Source organism: Lygodium microphyllum, chromosome 15, assembly GCF_053477565.2.
Source record: "Lygodium microphyllum isolate KBCC chromosome 15, Lygodium_microphyllum_v1.1.10, whole genome shotgun sequence".
Lineage (NCBI taxonomy): Eukaryota > Viridiplantae > Streptophyta > Polypodiopsida > Schizaeales > Lygodiaceae > Lygodium > Lygodium microphyllum.
The window spans coordinates 126,020,213-126,039,726 of record NC_141149.1 but is presented as its reverse complement, the minus strand read 5'-3'; the positions used below and the strand labels follow the sequence as shown (position 1 = coordinate 126,039,726).

Here is a 19,514-nt window from a genome sequence, read left to right as displayed (position 1 = left end):
TATGCCCGTGGGTACACGAACAACAGAAATTGCAGCTGAAATTTTGGTATTTCTCATGTAATGTGATGCACATGCCCTTTGGAATAGCTGTAATCAGTTGGATAATGCTGTAGCACTTGATTTGGTGCTTTTGAAATCTAAATTACAGATCTGAAATCTATACTTCTGCGTGGCTGCTACTTTAAACGTGACTACTACAAATGGAAGATTAGTACTTGGTTGTTTGTACTACCCAAGTGACCAAGGTACAAACAAGTGCTACCCAAGTGACCAAGGTACAAACAAGTACAAACAAGTACTTTAAACGTGACTGCTACAAATGGAAGAAAGAGAAAGGAAAAGGCAAGAAGACAAATGATTGCAAGAAAGAGAAGGACAGTCAGCCTAAGAAGAGCAGTGTCAAAATTGAAGAGGTGAATGAATGCAGTCACTCATGACAGTGACAGTGGGAGTGATGTCCTCTTTGTCTCTTCACATTTTGGTGCACATGCTCTACTTGCAGATGCAGATGATGACATGCATACCTGGATTCTTGATTCGGGTGCTTCTTTTCATGTCACCCCTCATCGTGAGTGGTTTTCCGCATATACAGGGGGTCGACATGGTGTTGTCCATCTTGGGGATAACTATGCATGTGAGATTGCAGGTATTGGCAGTGTGCAGTTACAATTTCAGCATGGCTTTGTCTTTACACTTCAGCATGTACGGCATGTACCTTAGCTCAAGAAGAGCTCGATCAGCACAGGGCAGCTAGATGATGATGGTTTTCATACCACCTTTGGTGATGGAAAATGGAAGATCTGTAAGGGATCTAGGGTTATTGCCAGATGTTGCAAGAGTGATATGTTGTATCCACTTCATATATCTAGTGTGCGTGACCATGTTGTTGCCGTGACCGAGCAGCCAAGTGTTTCTTTGTGGCATGGCCGATTGGAACACATGAGTCAAATAGGAATGAAAGTGCTTTCTCGTTTGGGTTACTTGCCTCGTCTTCGTTATGCTGATTTTGAGCATTGTGATCATTGCATTTATGGCAAACATGCACAAATGTCTCACAAAAAGTCTCTTTCTTTGAAATATTCTCCTCTAGAGTTAGTACATTTGGATGTATGTCAAATGCCAGGATTATCTTTATGGGGAAAGTAATATTGTCACCTTTGTCGATGATGCTACACGAAAAGTACGGGTTTACCCTATTCGTAGCAAGGATGAAGTGCTTGACAAGTTTAAAAAATTCTTGGCATTGGCTGAAAATCAGACAGATAAGACATTTAAGTGTCTTCGCTCTGACAATGGTGGGGAATATGTGTCCAAAGCCTTTCAAGCATTTTGTGACAGCAAAGGGATAAAGAGGGAGCTCACTGCCCCTCATAATCCACCCCAAAATGGAGTTGCAGAGCTTATGAATCGGACCATACAGGATAAGGTCCGTACAATGCTGTCTCATGCTGCATTACCCCATGGTTTTTGGGCAGAGGCTGTTATGATAGCCGTTCACTTTATTAATCGGTCACCAAATAGGTCTTTGGGAGGGGGAGTTTCCAAAGAAGCGTGGTCGGGCAAGCCACCTTCATATGCTCATCTGAAAGTGTTTGGCTACGAGGCTTTTGTGTACATTCGTAAAGAAAAATGCAACAAACTTGAGCCAAAGTCTTGTAAATGCATTTTCCTAGGATATGGTGACGAGGGTGAAATGGGGTATAAATTGTGGGATCTCGAGAAAAGGAAAATAGTACGCAGTGATGACGTTATCTTTCGGGAAGATCGCATGCACAAACAACCCGAAAAGACTGAGGAGGTCCGTAGGGTTGTATTCCGGGAAGAAATACCTTTTGGACATCAAAATGTGCCCACTGTGCAGCAGCAAATACCTGCTGTAAATGAACCTGTAAATGCAGGAAATGATGCTGGAAATGATCAGCCAGCTATTGCCCATGAAAAGGAGCCATTACATGTGCAGGAATAGCCAGGACAACATGTTGAAAATGGAAATATGCAGGAACAACCAGCAAACAATGACCATTGGGTTAGGAGATTGTCTAGGGCTACTAGACAACCTGACAGATTTGTTCCTGGTGCAATTAATGTGGCTGAGTATGTCATGTTGACAGGCTGCGGTGAACCGTCTTGCTTGAAGGAAGCAATGGACAGACAGGACAACAAGAAATGGTATAAAGCCATACTGTCAAAGATGGAATCTCTAGAAAAAAATGGCACTTGGGACTTGGTGCAATTGCCTAAAGGGCAGAAAAGCCTTCCATGCAAATGGGTTTACAAAATGAAAGTCACTTCTGGTTCCTCACGAAAGTACAAAGCAAGATTGGTTGCAAAGGGGTACAAACAGGAGCATGGAATTGACTTTGATGAAATTTTCTCTCCTGTAGTCAAGATGACTACATTGAGAACCATTTTGGGCTTGGTTGCAGTTGAGGAAATGGAGCTCATACAGATGGATTTAAAGACTGCGTTTTTCCATGGTGATCTGCATGAAAACATATATATGCAGCAGCTTGAAGGGTTTGTTGAACAAGGGAATAAAAAAATGATATGTAAACTCAAAAGGAGTTTGTATGGGCTGAAACAAGCACCAAGAGAATGGTATCGTAAGTTTGATACATTCATCTAGTCCCAGGGCTTTCATAGAAGTCAAGTGGATCATTGCTTGTACACCAAGAAGGCAGCAGATGACAGCTTGATTATCTCGGTTTTGTATGTTGATGACATGCTGATTGCTGGCAGGGATACTCATGCCTTGGATTCATTGAAGCAAAGTCTTCATGGTAGCTTTGACATGAAGGATTTGGGTGATGCAAATCACATTCTTGGCATGCGAATACTCAGAGATAGATCTAAAGGCTTACTCTATCTATCTCATCAGGAGTATATCTCCAAAGTTTTGCAGCGTTTCAATATGGGGGGGGGGGGGGGGGGAAACAATTGAGGTTCCATTGCCTCCATATGTGAAACTCAGTCCAGAGGACAACCCTACATTTGATGATGAAAAGGCTGAAATGGCCAAGATACCATATGCTTCAGCTGTTGGCAGTTTGATGTATGCTATGGTTGCTACACGTCCTAACATTGCTTTTGCAGTGGGAGTAGTTAGCAGATACATGGCAACCCCTGGCAAGAAGCATTGGGATGTAGTGAAAGGTATTATGAGATACCTGAAAGGCACAAAGGAGTTGTGCATTTGCTTTGGAAAGCAGAAGGCATATGTTATTGGCTTTACGGATGCAAATTATGCTGGTCATATGGACTGCAGGAAGTTCACTTTTGGGTATGTGTTAACTTTCACAGGAGGAGCGGTCTCTTGGATCTCCAGGCTACAAAAGTGTGTTGCATTGTCTACTACAAAGGCAGAGTATGTAGCTGCCATTGAGGCATGCAAGGAGGCTTTATGGCTTTCACGTTTGGTGGGAGAGCTTGGCATCACAGAGTTACCTGTTGTCCATTGTGATGGTCAGAGTGCTATCATGCTAGCACGCAAGTCTTTCATGCAAAGACAACGCACATACATGTGAAGTATCACTTCATTAGAGATGTACTTGACAGCAAGAGCATTGAGCTTGTCAAAGTGTATACAGATGATAATTTTGCAAACCTTCTCACGAAGGGTCTTTCAACAGAGCGGTTTGCTGATTGCCGACGGATGATGGGAGTTGGATAGATATATTTATTTCAGCTTTGTACATACTTAGACTTAGCTGATTCTTTTCTCTTCTTAAGGCACATTGCCTTTAGGTGGGAAGTTGTTGGGAATAAAGGGCCATCGCGCCTTTTCTGTGCACGGGTGTGAACACACCCTTAGCACATTGTACTTTTATACATATATCTATCTAAAACCTAAAGTGAGACACTTGTCATTGTACCGAAAAAACGTGTTCACTCTCTACTTTGCTCACTCGCACTCTCTTTGTCTCCCTCACTCAGCGTAAGGTCTGTCTACCTCTATCTCCGTGCCTAATTGATTCCTTCAAGGGGGACACAATGTGCATGAAGTTTTTTCAGGCGCATGAGCCTTGCACCTCAGGAGATAAGATTCGCAGCATTAGTGATCAGTATGGGAGGATTCGCTCTAGCCCAGATGAGGTGATGGAGATTGTCACTGACTTCTACAAACAGCTTTTTCAACAGGAGGCAATCTCAGCTAGAGTACACCGTTGTAGGACAGCAAGTCTAGGATTGCATTCCGTCCCTTGTCATAGAGGAGATGGGACGCTCCCTCCTAGACCCCTTCACAGAGAAGGAGCTAGCTGAGGCCTTCCATGCATAGGATGGGAAGAAATGCCCGGGAGAGGATGGTCTTTCTAAGGCCTTCTTCACTACCTATTGGGAGGTGGTGAAGGATCCCCTTCTATTGGCCTTTTAGGAGATTTTCAGCTCAGGACGGATGCCAAGGAGTTTATCGGTAGGTCTTGTCAGTCTCCTCTCCAAAGGGGGAGACTAGTTGGAGCTGTCGTCCCAATGGAGACTGATCACCTTGTTGTCAGTGGCCTATAAGGCACTGGCCAAGATGATCGGTAGTTGACTCCACCCCGTGCTTCGAGACATCATTCATGACACCCTGACAGGTTTTGTCCATGATAGGAGCATCCTAGACAATGCCTTCACTTTCTTTGAGGCGATCGATGGGCTCAGTATAGTGGTTAGGGATTGGCAGTACTCTTGGATTTTGAGAAGGCCTATGATAGGGTTGATTGGGACTTCTTAGAGAGTACCATGGCAAGGTTGGGCTTCCCCCAGGCATGGATTAGTGGGGTTTTTGCACTTTACAAATTGGCCACTAGTAGGGTTTTCATTGGTGGCAGGAGGGGGGACGAGTTTCGACTAGAGAGATCTGTCCGACAAGGCTACCCTTTTATCGCGTATCTTTTCCTACTCTTTGCGGAGGCGATGTTCTACTTCCTCCGCTCACATGTGAGCGGGCTACGTGGCCTTTGACTTCGGATGAGGGAGGAGACCGAGTTGCTGGACTCAGAGTGTGCAGATGATACTGCTCTTAATGTAGAGGATGATGAGCTGATGTTGGAGAGAGTGAGACTAGCTCTGGAGGTATTTTGCATTGCAGTTGGAGCGAAAATCAACTGGGGAAAGTCGGTTGGTTTTCCTACAGATCCGGGCTCTAGCACGGAATGGGGTGTCCACTTAGGGTTCAGATGGGTGAGTAGGGGACAGATTGTCCGATATCTAGGGTTCCAACTGGGACTCAACATCACTCTTGCCCAACATTTTCTTCCAGTTCTCGACTCTATTAGGCAGAAGTTAACCTATTGGAGCACAGTTCGCCATTCCTTAGTGGGTCGAGCCCTGGTGGTCAATCAAGTCCTCCTAGCGATGGCTTGGTACATTGCCTCTTGTTGGTGCTTCTCCTTGTCTTGCGTGGTTCAGCTTTGCCGCCTAGTGCGGAATTTTCTATGGACTGGCTCAAATGGTTTCAGGAATTCCCGGGCCAAGGTGGCGTGGGTGACCATCATCCGGCATCAGTGTGAGGGAGGGCTTGGGATCATCGATCTAGAGCTCCAGAGCTTGGCTCTTTTGGGCAAGCTAGTGGTCCATGGTCTCACACCAGGTGGGTAGACCTGGAAAGTCCTTTTGCAAGAGGGTATCTAGGAGTGCAGACTGAGGCTTGGCGGTGGATGAAGGCCATCCTTGAGATGGATCTTCATGACTGCACAGATCATGCCACAGAGATCTTCCTTCCTCTGTAGATTACTTGGAGTATGGCAGGGCCTACGCAAGGCTAGATGCCCCCAGGATGTTAGGAGGAGATAGACTGCCAGCCGGTGGTTTGGAACCCACTAGGTTAGAGATCGGGATGGGATATAGATTAGTGAGCGCCCTCACATCCAGTGGGCTGGCTGGGAGATTGGCCTTGCTCGTACTATCAGGACGTGGAGGAAGGTGTAGAGGATGGCGTATCAGGAGGTATTGCAATGGGCATCAGATTGTCAGTGAAGCTGAGGCGAGGAGGAGGGAGATTGACTCAACGATCCCTTAGGAAGTGGCGAGATCCCCTGATCTCAGAGCCGGTGGAGCTTGGTGAGGTGTGGGCTGCTAGATTCTCACCGGCAGGTATTCTCTTATAGGTGGCAGGTAGATTGGGCGGTTCCCCCTACGAGACTTCCTTCACCGTGCAGTATGGGGGGCGGTTGTTTCTTGACAGAGGGTAGCAGGATGAGGAGATTGTTGTTCTTCCTTGGAGGAGGATCCGTGTGGTTGGACTCCAGGGGAAGACTCGATGACTGGACCCTTATGTGCCCTGGGAGGAGTTTCGGGAGTGGCGCCTTTGGATATGGGAGAGCATGTCACTTGATGAGTTGGAGTGGGACCCTGAAGAGTATCTATGGCCGGCCACTGCAGTGGCCAAGAAGCCACTGAGATTCTTGGAGTACATAGCCAGGATTGATATACATGTACTGATACAGGAGAACATGGATTGGGTGCCTTCGTGTAGCAGCAGATACTAGGCGGAGCACAACATTACGGATGCCTTCCGTCGGACTTTCTGGTGTCGCCTGTGGGACAGCTGGAGGCTGAGGAGAGTGTCGTATTTCCTTTGGCTTTTGGTAGATGGGGGTCTGGCTGTTGGGAGTTGGTTGGCTCAGGTGCAGTAGGATGGAGGTTGGAAGCGCTGCCCACAACAGCAGTTGGAAACTCCAAATCATTGCCTTTGGTCTTGCGAGGTGGCACAACTCGTGTGGAGAGGAGCCTGCCGTATTCTCTACCGTGTGACACCCAGCCTTGGATGTATCTTGTGGGGGGATTTTTGCTGGCAGGCAATCAGCCACGGCCGTCACCTTTTGTATGAGGACGAAATACAGGACACGATTTTTCTCATCGAGGCTTGGTCTTGTGTAGTGGTTGGCTTGGAGGCTCTACCCAGCCGCCAAGTATTGGATCCCATAGTAGAGCGCTTAGAGGTATGGGAGATCATAGGGAGTCTTACAGGATGGCATATTTGGAAGGCATGCTGTCAAGTGGTTTTTGGCGGGGAGTGCCTTTCAGTATATGCGAGTTTGGTAGAGCTTTGGACCTCCATCATCCACTCCCTCCACGGCCGTTCGGACTAGGTGTAGGGCGAGTCTCGAGCTCGTCTTAGGAGCTTCGTCTTCACATTCTGCTCACTTGGGACGGCCCTGACTTGTTCTTCACGATGCAGGCGGGCAGCCCTAGATGGCGATACACCCCCCTTCCATGGCTTCTTGCTCCCATCCCCCCCCCAGATCGCCTTGAGAGGCTTGTATACATGATGGATTTGTGATTTGCATAAGCTCCAGCTAGTTTGTTGAGCATGTGCACTTCATTGTAACCAGCTTTCTGAGTAATATAATTAGCCACATTTTACTTGCAAAAAAAAGGCATAGTCATGCTATAGATCTACTAGATATATCCACACTAGGGACTTTCTTCAAGAATTGGGCAGAGATTGTCCATATTTTGCATGAGAGATGGGAGAGGCTACAAGGTGACTCAGAGACTACAAGGAGAGGAGATGCTTTTTACACAATCTAGGATTCTTTTGGGTGACACATGGTTTGGCATGGTAGAACTTCAGTTTGGTTATTCATTCAAGCCTTGCAATTGACTTCCTTTTTGTTCTATACCTAATTTTTGGAGGTCCCTTACAGGGTCAATTTTGTACTTCGCCTTTGGATATATTGTCCGAAGGAGATTTATTAATAGAATCATTTTTTTCTTTGAATGGTTGTAAGATCTTCCAAGAATATGATTGTATGAGGACTTGCTCTAATTGGAGTCCCAAGTGGCCAAATGCTGCCCCAAATTCATAGTGGATGGTTTGGCATCTAAATTCCTTGATAATTCCACAAATTTTAGGTGCTGAATTCAGTGTACAATGCCTTCTACTGGTGGCATGGGTCTCACGGTGGCTACTAAACCCTAATTTCTATAGGAATTTAGGGTTTACAGCAGAATTTCCTCTCCACCAAATTTAGCTAAGATTTGCTCCAAATGGCTGAGGTAAGCTGAAATAACTTGAGAATAGGCTGGAATTGGTGAGAGAATGCCTAAGAGAGAATTCAGAGATTCCTCATGGAAAATGGCTGAATTTTGCTTACAGCTTGTTAAATCTCCAGCCTCAAGTTGCTGTTGCTCTTCTCGTGTTGGTGTGTGATTCCCTGCGATCTCTGGCTGCTGTCTCCCACATCAAACGGATGAAAACTGGTCTGAATTCTTATCTGTAGTACCTTCTCTCTCTCTCTCTCTCTCTCTCTCTCTCTCTCTCTCTCATATGCTGGAAACTCTTTGAATGGCTCGAACCAGGCCCGAAACATGTTTTCTTAGTTTGCATGGGTATTTTTGCCAAATGGCTGCCTTCTCAACCCAATTTCAGCATTATCTAGCCATTAAATTAATTTTCAAAATTAAATAATTGTGAATAATAATTATAAGCACTTTTGACCCTACCCAAAATTTAATGTTCCCATCCATAATTAAATTGGCTAGGCCATTTGCAACATGGAGTGGGTGGTCCCCATCATGTGTTGACCCTTAGATTGGTATAAGTTAATTAACTAATGCTAGTTCCTCGTATCACCACTAACATTTATTGGCCAAACAATTGTCCTAGGGTCAAAACTATATACCAACAGACCACCAAAGCCTAGCTAGCATAACTTGTTACAACTTTTGTCTTTGACATCCATTGCATCCTCCGGGTCCTTGGCCTGTAACCATGAAATAATTGCTATGTGCATCACATATGCTAAAGAACCTTGCACATTTGATTAGTAACTTAATCAAATGTTATCAGCAAGATTAAAGCATCAAAATTTTAGGTCCCCATGATAGATGTTCCCCTTGAAATCTGTGCAATTGTCCTCCATTGCATTGCATTGTGCCAAAGGAAAAGCATACTGCACTGGAATTTCCACAAGGCATCATACTCACAAAATTGACCACTATTGTCTAACCATGCTATATGCCCCAAACCTACGGAAAATTTCCAGCCAGCATAAACATAATATAAAGCTGAGAAATAGTCTAGAACTATTGCTAGAAGCCCAATGGATGCATCCTTAATTGATGTTTCTGAATTGTTGTGACTTCACAGCCATAGTAAAGCATATTCTCAACACAAACCATAGCTGAAACTATCAATGGTATTCACTAATATGCTGCTGCCCATGGAACTAGTTGTAAACCATTGAAGACAGAGCATAATACAATCATAGAGTGATCACTTGCTGATCTGAGAACTGGTCACAATTTTTTCAAATGTGGCCCCAAATTGATCACAAACTGATTGCAAAAATTGATCAATAATTGATGCAAAACTGATCCCAAAATTAATCATAAACGGTTCTCAAACTGATCAAAATTTTGTCTCAAAACTGAGGCAAAATCTTATACCAAACTGATCATAATCTGATGCAAAAGTATAGTTTTAGTGCTTGGATAAAACTCGTACTCATCTTCATACATCTCATAGTGACCAGTATATTGAGTAGTGACCCCATGGGAAACATAGTGTCAACACATTACCTTGGATGCATACTGAATACATCCAAGATCCACTACAGACAAGAGTTGTCCATAACTGGTGGAGTGGAAGTTCTACCTCTCCCTTGAGCATCAGCCAATGCTTTGAACCCTTGCTCTGCTGAACTTGGCTGAGCCCAAAGTCAAGAACCAAAGTCGGCTCTAATTGAAAGGCATCTAGGTAAAGCTACAATAATTGAGGATGGTCTACTAAGTCATCCTCTTCCATCCACCTTGCATCCATTGGTCAATAGTTCTAAAACTTCACCAAATATCTCTTGGAAACTTTACCTCTGACCTTTCTTTCCTTACGTGCCAAAATTTTCATGGGTACTAGTATCTCAGCCAGCTCTCCAACCTCAAGCTGAATTTCTGTAGATACATCCTCTAGCAAATCATCACTAAAAGGCTCAACAAACTAACACGAAAGGCATTGTGTATGTGCCAATGTGGTGGTAATTTCAGCCGATATGCCACATCTCTAATCTTTTCCATCACGTGAAAGGGTTCCATAGTATCTTATACTTAACTTTGGATACAATCTCTCTCTTCGTTTCATCTTTCTTAGCCTTTCCTTTTCAAAACGCAGCAATACATTTGCCCTCTGCAAACTGCAGCACGTCTATGGCGATCCTCTGTCTTCTTTGGCTTTTCCTATGATCTTTGAAGTACTTTATCTCTGCATAGATTGCACCCAAGTTTTCCACATAAAGATTAGTCTCAAAGATCTTATCCTTAGTCTGCAAGATAGGTGGTACTTGCTTGTTGTTGAGAAACCACATCATTCCTTACAGTTTCCCTTCTTCATTCCCATTTTTAGTTTCTGTTTCCAGCTCCAAAAAGACTTTCTAGGGCTTTTCAAGGGATTGAGAGCACCTCTCAAGAGACTTCAGTGGGTGAGACTTGAGATTGTTTGTGCCTATATATTCGACACCACTCATTAATTCCACATTTTCACCCCTCTTTCATTCATTCGCCACTCTCTTCATCACTCTGATACCCTTCTCTCTCCTTGCTACTGCTGCTCATACCCCTATTGGAGGATATCGCAGTTGGTGGTTACCATCCACCATCTCCACTTGGCGTTCTATTGTGGCGTTCCACTGTTGTGTTCTACTATGGCTTTCTATTGAGGCATTCTATTGCCACATTTTATTGCCGCATTTTACTACTGCGTTTTACTGTGGCATTCTATTGCAATGTTCTATTGTTTGCGTTTTGTATCCTAGCTACTCCCCTTCCATCAGGCATCACACTCTAGCTGGCATCATCATCATCAGAGGCTGTCTTCATTTGCGGTTTTAGCTTTTGGCTCATCATCACTAGCTGGCATCACATCTAGTTGTTGCTATGAGTTCATTAGGTTTGCGTTTGTAGACTAGGACGCTTCTTCGGCTGTCTCCTTGCTCCAAGTATTAGTCATCATCCTTGCCTTTGCAGATTTAGAGGCCTCTTCGGTAGTCTCCTTGCTCAAGAAGACACCTCATCATCCTTGTATTTGCAGACTTTGAGGCTTCTTCGATAGTCTCCTTGCCCTAGGGCTTCTTTTGTGCTACAACACCATTGTATCAGATTCACTTCATTATTTTAGTTCATCATCATCTTATTTATTTGAGTTTATTTTCTCTTCTCAGTGTTTGCCGTACACACTATGTTTCTCCCCAAATCCTACCGTCTCTTTGGTTTCTTAGTCATTTCTTGACATGGTATTAGAGCCAAAGGTGCTCATTGAGTTGGAAGATCCTCTGCATCGGAGAAGGCAAAGACAAGTTGCGGCTTCGACATCAACATTTGATTATTACTCTTCTTCCGTTGCATCATTGGGAGATATCCTTCTTCTCCCTCCCACTCTCCTTTTTACAGGTTGCCACTTCGGTGCCATGGCATCTTCACTGAAAGATAGCCTATCTACTCGGTGCTCCTATTGCGGCAAGAAGGGTCCTCAAAGATTGTTGACATTGACCTTTGCTCCCTACCCTAGCAGAGTATATGCGTCTTTTTTTTGGGCCATAGAGTTTGTTTTGCATCACTTACTATGCTTCATGCAATAGGACGTATATGACATGCATTAAGTCCTCACAAGCAGCCGGAGGCTCTAAGACCTCACGAGCGGCTGGAGGAGGCTATAAGACCTCACGAGGCAATCAGTCCTCTTGGAGACCACCACACTGCGCAGAGGTTTTTCCCATCCATTTTCGGGTCCAGTGGCTTTGATGCTCCACATCTCCTCCATAGTCCACTCCATTGAGAGTGTGTGATTATTCTCCACTCTTGGCTCATCTTAAGCCTCTTCCTATCTTGCCTTCTTTTACTCAAGTTCGAGAAGACATCTCTGGGCGCTCTTCGGCTTATGCTCCTTCTGAGCCCCAGCTACCTTTTTTTGTGTGTTGAGAAATCACATCATTCCATACAAATTTCCTTTTTCATTTTCATTTTTTGTGTCTATTTCCAATCCCAAAAAGGCTTTCTAGGGTTTTCCGAGAGAGTCGGAGCGCCTCTCAAGAGACTTTAGTGGGCAAGACTCTAGAGTGTTTGTGCCTATATATTTGGCACCACTCGTTCATTCCACATTCTCACCCCTCATTCATTCATTCACTACTCTCTTTTTGTCACTCCGACACTCTTCTCTCTCCTCACCACTATTGCTCAAGCCCCTATCGGAGGACATTATCGGAGGACATTGTAGTTCGTGGTTACCATCCACCATCTCCACTTGGCGTTCTACTGTGGCGTTGTATTGCCGTATCTTACCGCAGCTTTCTACTACCACGTTCTACTACATCTTTCTACTACCGAATTCTACTGTTGTGTTCTACTATGTCTTTCTACCAAGGCATTCTACTATTGTATTTTATTGTGGCGTTCTATGGGCTGCGTTCTATTGCGGCATTCTAGTGTTTGCATCTTATATCTTGGTTGCTTTCCTTTCATCAGGCATAATTGTCATGAAAGACTGTCTTCATTTGCATTTTCAACTTTTGGTTCATCATCACCACTTGACATCACATCCAGTTTGCTAGTGTCAGCGCATTAGATCTGCATTTGTAGACTAGGACGCTTATTCGGCTATCTCCTTGCTCCAGACACCAGTCATCATCCTTGTGTTTGCAGATTCAAAGGCTTCTTTAGCAGTCTCCTTGCTCCAGGTGACACATCATCCTTGCGTTTTCAGACTCAAAGCCTTTTAAGTTCTTTAGTAGTCTCCCTGCTCCAAGGCATCTTTTGTACTACAGCTCCCTTGTATCGGATTCACTTTATTATTTGAGTTTTTCGTCATCTTGTTTATACAAGTTTCTCTTCTCTTCTCAGTGTTTGCTGTACACACATTGTGTTTCTCCACACAAACCCTACTGTCTCTCCAGTTGCTCAATCATTTCTTGACACTTGTCACCCTCAACCACCTCAAATGGAGCTTTGCCAGTGGAACTATGCACCATGTTGTTGTAAGCAAACTCAAATAATGTCAAATATTGCTCCCACTGTGTCTTGTGGTTCGCAACATAGTATCTCAAAAGATCCAACATTGTGGGATTTGCTTCCTTAGACTAACCATATATCTGTGGATGAAAGGATGATGAGAATTTCAGTGTGGTACCCATATTCTTAAATAACCCGTTCCAAAATAAACTGGTTATTTGAGAGTCTCGATCAAGTTACAATTGACTTTGGCATACCATGATACTTAAAGATGTGCTGCCAAAATAAATGTGCCAATGATCAACCTTTATTTTCTTCCTCACCAGCATGAAATGGGTCTGTTTACTAAACTTGCAAATGATAGTCCATATCCCATCATTCCTTGTAGGTGTCCTACGAAGCTCAAAAATAAAATCCATTGCAATGCTTTGCCAAGGTGTAACTTGAATATATAAGGGCTGCAAGAAGCGCGGCATCTTTTGCCTATCATGCTTTACCTTCTGATATAGAATGCATGCCTTGACAAACTACTCTACATCATGCCTCAAAGCTAGCCAATAAAAGAAATGCTCTAGTGTCTTGGCTGTGGCATCAATATCTTTGTGTCTTGCATACAAAGGAGCATGCCTTTCAGTGATAAATCTAGGCCTCAACTGCTTTATGATACACAGTTATCCATGCATCATCAGAAATCCATTTCTAAGTACAAAGTGCTCATGCCTTTGGCCATTCCAAAGTTGATCATAAACATTGGCAAAGTTCGAATCTGTAGTATACTACCCTTTCATGGTATCCAACTCGGCGTGAATAAACTATGTTGACGGCTGAAATTTGTGGCTTATGTGACTGTGCATTAGCCACAACATTATTTTTACCATCAATATGTACAATTTGAAAATGAAACATAGAAAATTTTTCCATCTCATATGCTTTTCTAACAACTTTGTCTGCGTCAGAAAGTACCTCAAAGTTAGATAGTTCGTTTGCACTGTAAAATCAGCCCCCAATAAGTAGTGTTTCCATGTAGATAGTGCATGAATTACAACCAAGAGTTGTTTCTCATAGACCTACAAATTTTTCTTTGCACCGTGGAGGATTTGGCTCTCATAAGCCACAACTCCGTCATCCTATATAAGAACAGCACCAATGTTGTTACCACATGCGTCACACTGAAGCACAAATGACTTCCTTAGATCACGTAACACAAGCACATGATCTGAAGTCATCTATTCCTTTAAGTTTTCAAATGCTAAAATTTCCATTGCTATCCATCTAAATGACACATTTTTCTTTTGCAAAGCATACAATGGAGATGCAATTTTAACAAACTTGCGTATATACTTCATATAGTAAGAACACAAACCCAAGAACTTGTAGATCTCATGAACATTCTTCAAAGGTATCCATGAGCGTATTACCTCAACCTTTGCAGGGTCCATACAAATACCATTAGCTGATACAATGTGCCCTAAAAAGTGGATCACATGCAAAATTAATTCACTTTTCTTGTCATTGATAAAACGAGTCTATGCTTACGCAGCGCATTGAACACAATGTCCAAATGCTTTCTATGCTTTGCCTCATTCTTTGAGTAGACAATCATGTCATCAAAGAAAATACCTACAAATGCTCTGTGGCTTGAAGATGCGATCCATCATTCGATTGAAGGTGGCAGGAGCATTTGTAAATCCAAAGGACATGACAAGAAACTCATATAACCCAAAATATGACATGAAAGCTGTCTTAGGCACATCCTTTGGTCTAATGTGTATATGATGATATCCACTTTTCAAATCTATACGATTGAATATAGTTGCTCCTTGCAATCTATCAATAACATCATCAATCTACACAGGGGGATTCTTTTCCTTCGCCCTCACTTTTTCTTCAGCTTTAAAGGGGGACTTCTACTCCTCTATTTTCAGAGGGGGATCCTACTACTCTTGAAGTTTTTTATACACCGTTTTTTATTTTCGAGATTTGGCTCTCTTTCAAGTTGTTTTATCTCCACTGAAACCCAACACCTAGAGGATCCTTCTTCCATCGGGGCCCTTGGATTTTCAGCCGTGACTTTATATGACTAGGCCTTGGTATTTCTTCCAACATGGTGTAATGGAGCTAGTGGCTTCTCACTTGAGGTTGTGTTTTAGGTTCTACTGCTAATCCGGTCTTCGAGGTATCTTCATAGGTCTTCTTTTAGATGGCATTCTCAGATTACAAGGTGAATCTTCTTCTCCTCTTCACCTCACTCCTCTTTTGTGCCTCTTTTTGGGCTTGAGAGAGTTTTTACCCTTGAAAATGTAACATATAGCTGACCATGTGTAAATATTGGTGCCTTTAGATAAAGCCTAACAATGGACAGAGTTTGTCCTTGTGACTTGTTGATTGTCATAGCGAATGCCAACCGGATGGGAAACTGCCTCCGTTTCATAGTAAATGGCAATTGTGTAGCATTGGAAATAAAAGTAATCCGGGGAATAAAAACTCGTTCGCCCACATTTGACCCTGTTATTATCTTAGCATCTATTACTTTCCTATTGAAAGCTCTACATATCAACCGCGTACCATTATACATACCCCTTCGTGGGTTTAGGTTTCTAAGAAGAATAATAGGTATTGACACTTATTGGCCAAACAACTGTCCCAAGGTCAAAACTAATACCAATTGACCACCAAAAGCCAAGCTGGCATAACTTGTCACAATTTTTTCCTTTGACACCCACTTCATCCTCGGGTTCCTTGGCCTGTTACTATGAAATAAGTGCCATGTGCATCACATGTGCCAAACAACTTTGCACATTTGATTAGTAACTTAATCGACAAGATTAAAGCATCTCAAAATTTCATATCCTTGTTACATGAATCACTAGAGAAATTGGAGGATAGCATCATTGTTGCCACTAGTGATGGAAATGGTGAAACAAAAACACGTTTTGGAGTCGCAAAATGAAGTTTCATCCATGCTGCAAAACAACAAAATGGGAACCCAAATAATGAAAAGAACATAAATATATAAATATAGATGTGTGTGTGGTTGTAGTACATTGTAGTTGCTACTTCTTCACCTTGACATAATTAGATACATACACATTACACTCACTGCTAGCTATGGGTTGCCTCCAAGAGTTAAAGAGTTAGTACTACCTTCATAGTTACTCAGATCTGTGTGATTGCATGCATCCTTTCATTATAGACACTTTTAATGAAGAGAAACAGGCATGCAAATACATGCAATAAGACTACATTCAAAGGGTAGAAATGAAATCTAAACCTTAAAATATATTGCCGCTTGGCCAAAACCAATCCTGTCCCCCCTCCCTGGCGGGGGGGAAAATACACAAAGAAAGACAACTGTTTTAAAACACCTCCAAAAAGAATTATGGTGGTCTTGAAATGCATTTGGGAGATCCTGAAATGCTTCCATTTCAGGGGTCTGAGATGCCATATTGGGCAACTATGGACAGCACGCTGGAAGGGGAGCTAAGGAGGCTGTGCATGTAAGGTATGTGAAGGAGAGGCTGTGTAGCATAGATGGTGAGGGAGGGACCTGTCATAGCCACTGTTATTAGACATAAATGAAGGCTATAGATCAATTGACAGAAAAATTAGAGCTTAATCTCACACCAGTAATGTATGCTGTATTTTGATGTTGACTGTAAACAAGACTGCTTTTCTTTTTGGTTGATGTAGGTACAGCACGTCTGATACATATGCATTTGAAGGACCTTATCAAAGAACATCTTGTGGCTGCTGCTATGTTGCAGGCATCATATAACCAGCTCCCCTTCAATGGTAAGCAAGCTTATGAACTACGCTAATAGCTAGAAAATGTTATGATTGGCTAGGCAATAACTTGGAGAGGATTTTTGACAACAGAGAACTCAGAATTCTTCAGAGAAACTAAACAGAAGTGTGTTGGCCACATTCCTCTTTTGAGCCGTCCCACTGAACGTAAGTGCTCAGCAAACTCAGTTGTCAACATTTATTTTATAGCTATTATGTGTTACAAAATGGTGAAGTCCATGTGTTTGAAGAAAATCCTTGTACGTGAAGTCACTAACTGGTCAGGTAACCTGAATCTTACTGACAAGAACAAGCTTGTGTTTCTAAAGTGTGCCTTTAAGCTTGAACTTCTTGTGAGAAAAGTTTGCTCTTATTAGGAAAAATTGTTTTTCTTTTTTTGGGAGGGTGGAGGCAGTTTTTTCTTGTTTTTGGGGGGGGGGGAGAGAGAGAGAGAGAGAGAGAGAGAGAGAGAGAGAGAGAGAGGTGTGACCTAGCAAGAACATTAGATAGCCAGAATGCATCTCTTCATAGTTTTTTCCAATAGCAACACTAATACTAGAGGGCTGGTGCATCTCTTCATGGTTTTTTCCAATAGCAACACTAATACTAGAGGGCTGGTGCATCTCTTCATGGTTTTTTCCAATAGCAACACTAATACTAGAGGGCTGGTGCAACTCTAATAATAGAGGGCTGGTGCATCCTTGCTTTACATGGTGGATTCTTACCCATGTCTTTCCATAGAAGTTTTATTTTCTTCTACTCAAAAACAAAATGGCCAAGTATATACGATGAGAAGAAAAATGATTAATGGAATATTTGGGTTGCCCTAGCGGACATGGAGAGGTTGGGTAGATTGGTAAGCAATGCTAGGGTAAAGAGCCAATAGAGTGACATTTAACGGTCTCCTATTGGCTCTATTTTAGCTAGGTTAGTTGTATAATTTTAAACAATTGAGCTCTATACATGAGATTACATGGAAATAAAACAATTTGGGGCAGTTTGATATTTTTATCAAGTAGTCCTAGTGGAAAACCAAGGGTTCATAAAGAGTGGGGAGAGGCCAATAGAGTAACACTCAAGGATGTTTTGTTTTGAGGCTTCACCAAATCCAAAATATAAAAAAATTATATGGCTAAATTGTTTCTCACAAAGCTTCGACTAGCTAAAAATAGTATATCTTTTGTGCAAAGTCATCACTAAATTTATTATTATTATTATTATTTGGGGGGGGGGGAGGGGGAGGGGATATATATTTAGCTTTTGGGGTAACATCACTTGATTGACCTCATCACCCTAGGTTAGTGACAATAAATGATGAGCATTAAATAAGCACTCTAGAAACGCACATTTTTCATACAAATAATGCCAAAAATAATTTTAATGAAACCCATGTTTCACTTGAATTATATGTTATAGAATGCAATCTCTAAACTTTAGAATATTTGCTTAAATGTTATTTTCTATGCAGCTAGCTATGAGGAGCGACAACGTTGTAAATCTCAAAACAAAAAGTAGAATGTCAACTTTTCGAAAGTGTTAACCCCAAGGATTATTTTTGTTTAGCATTAGGCATGATTTTAGTTTCCTAGTGCTCCGTTGCTTAAACTAAATTCTTTAAGGCCTCAAATTATGTGCTTCTAAGTTCTCCACTCTTGGAGATGCACAATGATGATAAATCATGTGGTCATATGGAGACCAATTTCACATGTAAGGTATGGCTTTCAAGGCTATCCAAGAAGCATCAAAAGCTTATCTTGTTGGGCTTTTTTAGGAAACATACTTGTGCATGATTTATTTTATGCAAGTGACAATCATGCAAAGAGATGCAACTAGCTAGAAGACTAAGAGGAGTAAAACTAGAGCTCTCAAGTGTTAATGAGTTCTTGTATATGCCTACTCCATTTCTTTGGTACTCTTGTAATGTTTACTTTTATAATCAAGTTCATAGTTGCTAGTATCTAATGTCTAATTACAACAGGATAATTTTAAGGGTTCAATTTTGCAAATTCAAGTGCAATGTTAATATGATATGCTAGATTTTCATTACCATTCATGAATACCATTCTCATGCTATCAATATGATAATCACCCTCCATATCGTTTGGCACCTTGTCTTCTCTACTTAAGCCGCTAGCTAGGTTACTCTTCAATGGTGACTATGATTCCCACCACCATAACTTCCAAAGCATTTTGAGCAACAGCCACCTCAACTTTTATTCTTATTGCATTTATGGGTGCAAGCTTTGGATTGGAAGTGTCTTTAGTAAATCCTCTCATTTGGACTTCACTAATCTTTAGAGGTGGGGATCTTGACCTTTCGTAAGCAATGAAGGTCATTGCTCATCTTTATAGGTGGGGATCTTGACCTTCAACTAGCAAACATAACAAAGATGGCAATCCAAGGCAAGTAGTCTATGCCAAGGTTTTGATATCTGTATACCTTAAGTGATCCTCTTGTAAAATATAAGTGTCTTGCAAAATCGATTGCAAAGAGCTCTTTCCTTGATATATATGTCAAGAGGCCACATGGCACTCAATCCTTTTACAAATATTGAAAGACAACAACGTATTCTTGATGGTGATCGTTCATATATTGGAGAGAATATTTTGGGTTTGTGGCATGTTAGAGCATTGTATCATAGTAGCTAATATTGAAGAAAAGACTTAGTATAGGTCTTATCTCCTTACAAAATTGATGCCTACTACAAGAAAATATAAAAGCAAATAAATAATGAAGATCCCATTGAAATAGATGGATAGAAGGCAAGGTTGCAAATGGAATGTGAGAGAGAACTTGGAAAGAGTGAAAG

At 42.2% G+C, this 19,514-nt stretch overlaps 1 protein-coding gene across 6 annotated transcripts in view; it reads left to right on the top strand.

Moving 5' to 3' along the window:
- LOC148025029 (Pseudouridine synthase family protein) overlaps window positions 1-18,526 on the top strand; it is a 144,885-nt gene extending 126,359 nt beyond the window's left edge. For 3 of the 6 annotated variants that reach the window (XM_087694727.1, XM_087694725.1, XM_087694728.1), the window contains 3 exons: window positions 16,612-16,713; window positions 16,798-16,872; window positions 18,177-18,526. In XM_087694727.1, coding sequence (XP_087550853.1) covers window positions 16,612-16,713; window positions 16,798-16,872; window positions 18,177-18,244 — 245 coding nt within the window. In that variant the 3' untranslated portion in view covers window positions 18,245-18,526. Of the gene's footprint in view, window positions 1-16,350; window positions 16,424-16,611; window positions 16,714-16,797; window positions 16,873-18,172 lie in introns of those variants that run through there. The other 3 variants (XR_015693391.1, XM_087694726.1, XR_015693390.1) reach the window with 3 other exon arrangements.
- Window positions 18,527-19,514: the final 988 nt, after the last annotated feature.